The following is an 11,301-nucleotide window of genomic DNA, read 5'->3' on the forward strand; positions in this document are numbered from 1 at the left end:
TAATTCATTTTACGCCATAATTTTTCATTTTGCCTTCCTCACGGCCTCACATTCCTCATCCACAATCTGCCTTCTCTTTCTTGTTTTGCCCGTTCAACTCCCAGAATCCCTCCATTTCTTTCTTCCTTCCTTATGCTCCAAATTTATATCCAGAAAACCAACGCACATGACTCTTCAATTGTGCTGCTGCTTCTCCCCGTCACTCCCTCTTCCCGCTTCCTACCCACCAAAACACCACCACTGTTGCTTTCTTTTTCCCACAAAGAACAGCCATCCGAATTCGTTTTCAAGTTTCCGTCTTTCGAAGAATCTTGTTGCGGCAGCTACGAATCCGGTGTCGTCATCTGAGGGAGGGAAGTTGGTATCTGATCTGTTGGATGATGAGTTGTTGGGCCGGGTTTCTGCCGCCAAGGATGCGGATGAGGTGCTGGCTTTGATTGCGGAAGAGAGTCGGAAGAATGGGGGTGTTGTGAGTGCTTCTGATTGTCATTTGATTCTTTCTGCGGCGCTTGATCGTGGCAATGCTGAGTTGGCTCTCTCTGTTTTTTCCTCCATGCGCTCGAGTTTTGGCTCCGGTATAAATTTGCGTGTGTGTATGTATGGGTGGGTGTGCGTTATAATATAGTTATGGGATTTGTGGAGTTGTGGTGAAGAATGTTTATTTGGCTTTTATGGAGTAATGAGGTTGATATATATAAACAAGTTCGGGACTTCGATATGCTCTTTTATGAATACTGGTTTCTTAAGTGAAACTTTTTGGTAAATATCATTTTTTTCGCTCTATTGTTGTAGAATGCATGTTTTTGTGATAATTCTTTTGTAAGATTTTTCTTGGGATTCAAATTATGTTCCCACCAAGTTAGTGAACTTAAATAAGCAGAGAGGACCTGTGAGAATGCTTGCATCCAACAAATGAAAACCATTCATTTCTGATAAAAACTACAGAATTGTCATACTCTGATGCAATCACATAAAGAATTGAAATGTCATTTCTTTGAAATGATTTTATCTATTCTCATGCTTTTGAAGATTGAATTGTGCTTGTTGCAATCACTTATATCTTTCTCATTGTTGATTCTTCCCATCTGGACATCACGACTTTGGTTGTAAGGTGCAAGATGGGGTGAAAATGCTGCTTCAGTTGAAAGATGGAGGTGGTCTAGGCCCGATGTAATTACTTATGCATTACTAGTCAAGGGTCTCGCTGCATTATTAAGGGTCTCAGATGCCCTAAGAATAATTGACTGTGTTTGCCGAGTGGGGGTGTCACCCGGTGATGAGGTATATTTTTCTATGAGATATAATCTGTTTGCTGAGACTTTTAGTTGTAGAGGGTGAATTAGCAGAAGCAACCAATTTGATTCCTATTGCAACTTTTTTGGGCCTTCATTCTGTTGTTGGTCATATTGATAAGTGAGAAATATGGTAGACTGGTCTTTGTTCTTGGATTGAATATAGTGTTTTCCTAGTGTACATTTTTACAACTTTATGTATACTTTTACCTTTCCATTTAGAGAAATTTAACGAGTGCTGATGATACAATGACATGTCTATATGTTATATCTAAAATTGTTACTTGTCTGTAGCTTTGACATTTTGGAACTTGGGTCAATCTACAGACTAAGAGAGAAGGACCCTATATGAAATTTGCCATTTGTGAATCAATTAGATCTTCAATTAGTCATATGTTTGAAACCCACAAATGGTAGTTTATGTTGGATCATTTAGAAGTATTTATCTTGTTGGTTTTATCGTTTTTATGTTTTTTATGGAAGTAATTGCATGTTTCTGCTTGTAATTTTTAAACTTTTCTTATTAACAACATTGAGTATGAATACGCAGGTTCCTTTTGGAATGGTGGTTTGTTGCCCAACTTGTATGATTGCTGCTGCTGTTGCTCAACCACAGCATGGTATTCAGGTACGTACATTTAATTTGTTTGTGTGCTAAATCTTGCCATTATTCTAATACTCTTGAAATATCTAGATTCTTTTTGGATGTAACGCTACATAAAATCAGTGTTGAATTTTTGTTTGTCTGCTGATTTTAATGTTTGTGAAGGAGAACAAAAAAAAGCTTTTACTGCATTTCTTTAATTTCTATGGCTACATTAACAATATAATGGATCAAGATGATGCTACTGTTTAGCAAACTAATGGTCTTTATTGAACAGTATGATCCTAATTTGCTAATTTGCCAGTTTTGTCTGGTTGCTTGTCCTTGAATTCCTGACGCAATTTAGCTACTTTATGATTCAATTTACCGATAAATCAGACATGAATCGGGACTCTAGAGTATCTAAGTTTATTGAATATGTTAAATAAAGATTGGCTGTACCTTACCGTTGAAATAATTTTTATCTATACTGATTTCCAGCGCAGAGCCTTCCCTTTATGGGCTTTTACCTTATTATATAAATATTTTTGCAATTACCTTCCAAAAGAACGTCACCCCAATGCTTTTTCTGTCGTTCGTTTACAGTCACAGATGAATGGACGTTGTAGTTCTCTTTGCCTTGAGATTTTAGAATGAGCATAAATTGCTTGTTATTCTGTGGAATTAGTTCACATAATAGGGTAATGCAAGTGTGATTATCTCTTATCATGATATGATATGTAAAGAGTCTTGTTTTATGCTCCAGATTCTTTTTCTTTTGGCTGAATGAAAATGTTTTTTGTCCCTATATGTAGTCACATTCACTCGAAATTTTTTCAGATTGTGTCTTGTTCAAAGTGCCGCTACCAGTATGAACTGGTTTCGGGAAACATCCTCACCATTGAATCAGAAGAAATCGGGTAGGTTACTTTCATTTTGATTTGTTTTCTTTCGTTTCATCAGCATGTTTTCCTCTACATACTTTCTCCTTGTCATCTTTACAATTAGAGAAATCAATTATGTCCACAACCTGTCGAGTCGGTATATCAATCGTCAATTGCCAGAAACTTATTTATTTATTTTTTTCTCCGGTTGGTAATAGAGTAATCAGAATGTAAATACATATGGTGTTGATCCTGGGATATTCACTTTTTCTAAGGATTCTCCTCCTACCGAACGCAGCATGGATGTTCCTGCATGGAAACGAGGGCTACAATTCTTGCAGATACTAAAGCAAAACATTCCAGCTGCTGTTCATTCCATCGTGGTACATATTTTAATATCAAATATAATCACATTTTTGTTTAGACCTCTGATCATCGTTTTTTAGTTGATATTACAAGGTTCGATCCGAATAATGTACACTATTTATTTTTTGCAGGTGGAGACTCCATCTGGATTGGGTAGAACTCACAGGTTTGCCACTGAAACAGTTGATTTACCCGCTCAGGAAGGTGAAAGAGTGACAATTGCCCTAGCGGCTCCATCAAGTGTTTACCGAGAATTTGGCCCATTGAAATTGAATTCAAGAGTGCCGAAATTCTACCCTGAGGAGCCTATGTGCCTGAAAAATCACAGGGATGGCCGAGAATCTCGACTGTTGAGAGCCCCACAAAAAGATTCAGGCCCATCCATATTTAACCCCTCTATATTATTTCCTGTTCTTGCGGTGCTGGCCACAGGAGATGCTGCCTCTGGAATAATAGATCCTAGCTTGCCTCAGTTGATATCAGTTGCCGCAATTTCTTCACTCGCAATTGGAGCAACTTTTAGTGGCTTGGTTCTTCCACAACTTAACAAGGCAAGTCCATATTGTAGTAGCAAGTTGGTCTAAGACTTTTAGGCATTTTTTAAAAATCTTGTTCTAGTTTCATATCAAAAAAGAGTTTGCTTTGGTCCTATCATCATTGTTGGGAGCCTATCATCATTGTTGGGAGCAACTATGTCTTATGTGGCAAAATATTCGAAGACATGATGTTTGAGCTGCTATGCGATAATAATATTTGAGTTGCATCGTTACCTTCAGACAACAGAAAATGCGTGGTCGTATATTTATAAATTATATGTGTTGTGATTCCAGTTACCTCAAAGATCAGTTGAGGTAACGGCCATTAGACAACAACTTCTGTCTCAGTACGATTTACTTCAGTCTCGGATTAGAGAGTTGAAGCAAGCTGTGGAAAATGAGGTAATCTTCTTACGTCTGAACCTGTTTTTTATTATTATCTGAGTAATCTGAAGAGTCAACGGACTTTTTTGTGCGATAATCCTGTCATTATGCTGAATTTTAAATGGCCATTTGATTCTATGACGAAATCATTAAGTTTATAAATGTAAAGGTTTGGATGCTCGCTCGAATGTGCCAATTGGAGAACAAAATTTATGCTGTTGGAGAACCTTCTTATCGGTAAGCTCTAAATCTTTCACGTATCACTTCTTTACTTCAGTTGGTCATTACCAATTATTTTCTTTTTCTGCTTTTAGCTCTAGAAAAAGTAAAGTCAAAAGGGTACGCGAAGGATTGGAAAGTTCTCTCAAGAATCGAATTGAGTTGATTGAAAGCTATGCTAGAGTATGTTATACATAAAAAAATTAGATATTAAAAAATCACTCGAAAATGCATGTGCTTTACAGCTTTTTATGGTATTTTGTTTTCAGATTTCTTCAATGATAGAAATTGAAATAGAACTGGATTCGGATGTTCTTGCTGCTGAAGCCGTCAGCAATGTGGTATGCACCGAATTAATAAATTACTGCACCATATTATTTAAAATTCTCTCACTGTCGACAAATATCCTTACCATCTATCATCTGCAGGAAAATGTCGCCGATCAGATAAAGCAAATTATGGAGATTGAGAATCTTGAAGAGGCAAGTCATATAATCTATTTACCAATATTATAACAAGCAAAAGTGCCCTCTCCCCTGTAACATGATCAATTTGTTTTCTTTTGATGTAGAAATGGAGATTCCAAGCCGAGGCAAACGATGAAGCTGAAAAACTTCTTACGTCTGAACCTGTTTCTCCAGAACAGATTTTGGACCCATAGTGACTCAAGAACTTGGGGGCATTGTACTGTTTTTCCATGAATTATGATCCCTAGTGGTGTTTGGCTTCTCGATCGAACAAATGCACTGGTTGTCAACTTAGACTCGGAAAAGTCATTCTCCATCGCGGCAGTCACGTTGCAGCCTCATGAAGAAAAACGCAAAAAAGGTGCATGATTGTTTGAAGGAAAAATTAATTTGACTGCAACTTGAGCGGCTAATAAAATGATGTATACTTTTTTGTTGTTAAGTTCTTCTGGATAGCATTCTTTTGTGAACTCTGCTATTATGAAAGTAAGTAAAATCTTAGTTAATGGAATTATCGAGTTTCCAAAGTCAACGACTGTGTACTTTTATGCATTGTTTTTATAACCGAATCGATGATCGAACCTGTCTTATGTTTTTAAATGGTTCAACCAGTCAGACCGTTTGACTGACGATCGGAGCAGAAAAATGTTACATTATATAAAATAATAATATAATATAATAAAAAATATATTTTAAATTCTACTTAAATAAGTAAAAAAAATATTTATTAAAATTTAAAATATAAATTGCATATAATAAAATATAATTATATTTATACTTTTTTAAAAATATAAATCAAAATAAATTCAAATAATGTTAAAATAAAATTTAAAATATTTTTTAAAAAAAATTAAGAGAAAACGATCAATTTCTAATTTTTTTTTAAAAAGTCTGGTGTTTTCAATCGGTTAATAACGAGTTCTTGACCGGTTTTATTGTAAAAAACAATTTTAAATTAGGTCTGAACCGAAACCGTGAACGATTGCCGATCAAAATCACCAATCCTATTTTAAAACAATGTTTTTACAGTGATTTTGGAAAGTTGATGCATTATTATGTGCTTCTTCTGAATACACATGATTGTTGGTCAGTGAATCATTAAGTTTCTTTAGGAGAAGACGTTTTTGAAAGTAAAGAACAGAAAAATATCATATTGCATTGACATTTAACGATGACAGAGAAATAAAGCCTGATTTTTGAAAGAACGGAAAAAAGGAATAAAGCCGTCTCGGAATTTAACAATACTTTGCGCGTGGAATTTCAGTATTTCACCTCCCTTCCATGCCTCGAGGATTATATTCGAATCTTGATGCCTAATCGAAATAGCGTGAGAAGAATCGGTCGACCAATTGTCTAATATTTATTTTTAGAAATTTACTAAAACTTTAAAACTAATCTTTTACTCAATTTTTCCCCTACAAGAAAAGACTTTTTTAGTATATTGTTTTATGATCGATTTTTCTTTGGTAGAACGAATGAATATTCGTTCATTTGTAGATAATAAAGAAGAGAGTGATGCTACACGTACAATCAAATTTGCATAATAATTTTTACGATACAAAAAATTCAATACAAAAATTTCATTAAGAAAATCTCATGATAAATTCGATACAAAATCTCTTATTAGAAAATCTCATAATATAATTATCATAAATATGTCTGTACGATATATTTTTTTGTATTCAGCATTATTTAAAAAAAAATACGAATAAAGCAAGTAAAAACAAGAAAAGTGAAGAATCCGAACCTCTATATGCGACAAACCGCCATAAATGAAGGGAATTCCCATATTTTTCTCCAACTATATTAAAGTGTTCCAACGAAATAAAAAGATTGGATTTTTTTTTAAGATAATATTGGAATTTGCATATTTTTCTCTATTATTGTTCATTTGATAACAAAGATTAATAATAAATTATATATTTCTTTACATGTTCAAGATTCTTGACTTCAGGTGTCGCCAAAATTTTCCAGTACACCCTTAAATAAAAGGTAAAAACTTGTGAGAGACGATATCATGAGTCGTATTTTGTGAGACAGATCTTTTTTTTGGGTCATCCATGAAAAAATATTACTTTTCATGCTAAGAATATTAATTTTTATTGTGAATATCAGTAGAGTTGACTCGTCTCACAGATAAAGTTTCGTGAAACTGTCTCACAAGAGACCTACTCTAAATAAAATCAATTTGGCCACATGCCACCAAACAAAATGTCCAATTTCTCATCTAAAAATTAACAAGAAATATAATTATGAGCAAACACGACCAATATTTAAATTTCCTTACTTAGACATCACGTGCATGTAATATATATAGACGTCTTTGATATATATATATTATCATATTTATATAGTTTTAATATGTTATATATTTATCGTGTATATCTTATGTTGACACCAATGATGTGACAATCACTTATTTAATATTTTTTATTTTTCATTACATCTGATGAGTTAAATTTAAAATTATATTTTCAGTTAATATCACCTCATAGATGTTAGTGGGCAACGTGCAATGTGTCAAAATTATATATAAATATATACACATGTGGTGTCAATGTATATATTCAGTCTATGATCTAAGCTCAGTCTTGTCCAGACTCCTCAGTCTTGTGTGCCAGTATCGCGTTAAATTCTTGGATTTTATATTTCCATCCATAAGAAAAATGCCGTCCAGGATCTTAGTCACAGGGGGTGCCGGATACATAGGAAGTCACACTGTGTTGCAGTTACTGTTGGGAGGATACGAGGCGGTAGTGGTGGATAATTTGGACAATTCTTCCGAAATTGCCATCAAGAGAGTCAAAGAGCTCGCCTCTGAACGTGGCTCCAATCTCACTTTTCACAAGGTCCGCTATTGTAATTATGCTCCATTTCTTTTCTTTGGAATTGGATTTCTACGGGTTTTTGCGAGTTTTGGTGGAAAGGAATGATCTTGAAATGTTCTTGGATGATGTTTGTTTTATTCATGTGTTGGATCTGTGGTTTCTACGTGATTTTTTTGGTATTTTGGTTCACGTGGAGAATGTTATATATGTTTAGATGTAGAGATTTGAGTTATGATAGATTTGAAGGGATATAAAACAGAGTGGACTGGCGCATGAAATGTACGTATCTGGCACTATTGCTTGTGGCAGAGACGGAGCCAAAGTGGCGGTGGGTGCGGTTGGCCCAGTTTTTTATTTTTATAGAGTAGGGTTTTTCTCCCCCTACAATTTGTACTTGTCCTCCTAAAATTTTTAATATATTTTTTCTACCTTAATTTCATTTTTCTGCTCCGTCCTGGTGTTGAATTTGGTCGTTGATCTACATTCCCCTTGTTGGAGTCAATCTCTGTTATATATAAACGCGTTAGGTGTTTTTGCTGTTTGTCCATTGTGCTAGTCGTGGAATACTTGGCAATATTGATTTGGTCTATGGGGTTGATTATCTTTTAAAATAATGTCCGGGTTATGTTGATATCTTTACGTGGAAATTGTTTTTAAGCATTTTCCGATGGGATCATGAATAGGGTGAACTAGAGGAATGGTGTTAAGATCGTAGGATTTTTAGCCAGTCTGCCTTGTTATGGAATTTTGGATAGACAAGGATAATTTTAACGTCCATTTTGATAATTTTTGTATTTGATGATTGCAGATAGATCTTCGGGATAAGCCGGCGCTTGAGAAGCTATTTGCTTCTGAAAAGTGAGTCTTCTTGAAGTCATGTTATGCAGTCATCCTTATATCTGAAAAAAAAAACAAAAAAATAATATGTTTAAAGTTGTGAGTCGAATTGTTAGGTATTTTCTTTTTGCTTTTGTTTTTTTTATTAGGAGAACTGGACCAGAAATTCAGTTTCAAGATTCTTTTGCCTTTTGTAGTTCTTTCCATAATGATCACATTTAATTGTTATTCAGATTTTTGAATCGACAGATGAGCTAGATCCTTAAACACGACCCCAATGGTTTTTTATGTTCACAGTGGTTAATAAATTATTTGAGGCATTTTGTGTTTCTATCTGGTGCTTCCAAAACAGTAAGTATTGATTTCATATTTGTTTCTAATGCACTGACTGAAGGTTTGAGGCCGTTATTCACTTTGCCGGATTAAAAGCTGTTGGAGAAAGTGTGCAGAAACCCTTGCTGTACTATGACAATAACCTTATTGGGACCATTGTTCTACTAGAAGTTATGGCTGCACATGGATGTAAAAAAGTACTTGTTGGATTTTTATTTCAGCTTCATATTTTTCCTCATTTCCAGTTGATATCTTGTCATAACCGGGTTTTCTTGTATGTTCTTTTCAGCTTGTATTTTCATCATCAGCCACGGTGTATGGTTGGCCCAAAGAGGTGCCATGCACAGAAGAGTTCCCCATCAGCGCTACAAATCCTTATGGACGGACAAAGGTGATTTATTCAGACAATTCGATGTGAATGCTTTTAAAATAAAGATCTTATAGTGCTCAGCTTCAGAATAAATGAAAAACAGAACCATGGCTTTCTTTATCAGCTAACTCGCCTAACACTGACAATTCTTCCAGCTTTTCATTGAAGAGATATGCCGTGACATTTACCAATCTGACTCAACATGGAAAATCATATTGCTGAGGTACTTCAATCCAGTTGGTGCACATCCCACCGGCTATATTGGTGAAGACCCTCGTGGGTTCCCAAACAATCTCATGCCTTTCGTTCAACAAGTAGCTGTTGGAAGGCGACCTGCGCTGACAGTTTTTGGAACTGACTATGGAACAAACGATGGAACAGGGGTAAGTATGTTGTTTGGGGTTATATTTGGAATACTTTGCTAATTCTTTGTTTTCTGTTTTGGTATTCACTACATGTCAATATTCGAGTACACTGGGTTGTTCTCAAATTTGTGGATAGTAATAAATGTTACTTGTTTAAATTCTGATTATTTTGATATCTGTGCCATGTTAACTTCTAAAAACATTGTGTACTGCAATGCACTGGAGTCATTTAAACTCTGTGCACGATTTTACGCGATATCACATTTAAGTTGGGTTTACTTGCTTCCATATTGTCAGGTACGTGATTACATTCATGTTGTGGATTTAGCTGATGGCCATATTTCTGCTTTGAACAAGCTCTCTGACGCTTCTGTAGGTATGATCTCCGAGTAGTAGCTTTTTTCTTTACTACGGTGTAGTTTTAGTTTTTTCCTTGGGACGCTCTCTAATAGTTAGGTTTATTGTTTAAATTTATAGAAGCTGTTTGAATTTATAGTTGCACTTGTATCCATCTACGCTCTGATGTTTATTCTTTTGACCAAAGACCAGCCTCCTACAGTCCTACTCTCAATTAAAACATTATCCCACGTAATGTAGAATGCAGTTCTTTTTATTATGACCAAGACGGAGATGTATAATGCCTTGTGAGGCTTCCGCTTTGATAGGTTCTTTGTAATATTCAGTAGATGGTTTTTGCTAACTGATTGTGTTTTCTTTTCTAACTTTATTTCAAAAGCAGTGGCCTTTTCAAGATTCAGCATTGATGAAATGTGTAAAACTGCAGGTTGCGAGGTGTATAATTTGGGGACTGGGAAGGGTACATCTGTGCTGGAAATGGTAGCAGCTTTTGAGAAAGCGTCTGGGAAGGTGAGTTGTTGAGTTAATACACAAAATGGCGCATTATACTTGTTTGTTTGATCCAGCAACATACATCCTGCCTTTCACTTCTATTGTTAATTCACCAGTTCATAAACGTGCAGTAGTTGCGATCCAATAATTTAATGGCCAGTGTAGGAGCTATTTTCTTGGAAAAATGATGATTTAGTTCTACACATTGTCATTAGCACCTCTTTTTTGGTCTATTTCCATGCGTGATAACATTTTTTTGCCTGCTCTGGTAGAAAATTCCTTTGGTGATGGCTGGTCGACGTCCTGGTGATGCTGAGGTCGTATATGCTGAAACTGACAAAGCTGAACGTGAATTGAACTGGAAGTAAGCGTCTGAACTATTTTGAGTCAAATCCTTTTATTGGCACCAGTCGCCCCTAATCTCTTACATAGCTGCCAATATGCGATCCAATTGTTTAGTTCACTGCATGGTTTTAAATCCTTGAGATTCATCTGTTTAAAGTCTCTGATGTGATACATTCTGACTATCAGTTATAATATTTTTGATATAGTGGTAAACACTTGTTTGTGCTCTTGAACTCCACTTGGCTTACGAAAGTCTTGTCTCATCTTTTGTGAAGGGCAAAGTTTGGCATCGATGAGATGTGTCGGGATCAATGGAACTGGGCCAGCAAAAACCCTTACGGTTACGAGGCTTCAAAATGAAACTACGTCGACCCCTAACTACATTATCATCGGACTGATGACGCTGTCCACCTCGATGTGTCATGCCATGAATGAAGGTGTAATATCTACTTCTTTTGCACCAAATCTTGAAACTGTAGTTGATTTTAAGCTGAGTTTACCCAATGGTATTTGGGATAGTTGTCTTATATCTTCTTCTCTGGGTTGTAATCTTTGAATGAACACAATACAATATCTGTTTGCATGTGTTGACAATAAATGCAAAGACAATCTGGCCAATAAATTATCGATACTTCTCCCTTCT

At 35.5% G+C, this 11,301-nt stretch overlaps 2 protein-coding genes across 3 annotated transcripts; both read left to right on the forward strand.

Moving 5' to 3' along the window:
* The first annotated feature begins 27 nt into the window (after window positions 1-27).
* Window positions 28-5,251, forward strand: LOC142555630 (uncharacterized). The gene is made up of 12 exons (XM_075666604.1): window positions 28-575; window positions 1,112-1,281; window positions 1,843-1,920; window positions 2,716-2,795; window positions 3,058-3,142; window positions 3,257-3,676; window positions 3,956-4,063; window positions 4,215-4,282; window positions 4,360-4,447; window positions 4,534-4,605; window positions 4,693-4,746; window positions 4,836-5,251. Exons 1-12 carry the CDS (start codon window positions 167-169, stop codon window positions 4,923-4,925), a joined length of 1,722 nt encoding a protein of 573 aa, XP_075522719.1. The 5' UTR covers window positions 28-166; the 3' UTR covers window positions 4,926-5,251.
* Window positions 5,252-7,287: 2,036 nt separating this feature from the next.
* On the forward strand, window positions 7,288-11,301 carry LOC142555631 (UDP-glucose 4-epimerase GEPI48). Of its 2 annotated transcripts, XM_075666605.1 has the most exons (9): window positions 7,289-7,580; window positions 8,368-8,417; window positions 8,791-8,926; window positions 9,019-9,120; window positions 9,255-9,482; window positions 9,762-9,840; window positions 10,249-10,331; window positions 10,586-10,677; window positions 10,934-11,301. In XM_075666605.1, exons 1-9 carry the CDS (start codon window positions 7,398-7,400, stop codon window positions 11,016-11,018), a joined length of 1,038 nt encoding a protein of 345 aa, XP_075522720.1. In that variant the 5' UTR covers window positions 7,289-7,397; the 3' UTR covers window positions 11,019-11,301. The 2 variants fall into 2 exon arrangements, with proteins under 2 accessions (XP_075522721.1, XP_075522720.1); XM_075666606.1 differs by lacking the exons at window positions 8,368-8,417; window positions 8,791-8,926 and having other exon boundaries at window positions 7,288-7,580.

Source organism: Primulina tabacum, chromosome 9, assembly GCF_025594145.1.
Source record: "Primulina tabacum isolate GXHZ01 chromosome 9, ASM2559414v2, whole genome shotgun sequence".
Lineage (NCBI taxonomy): Eukaryota > Viridiplantae > Streptophyta > Magnoliopsida > Lamiales > Gesneriaceae > Primulina > Primulina tabacum.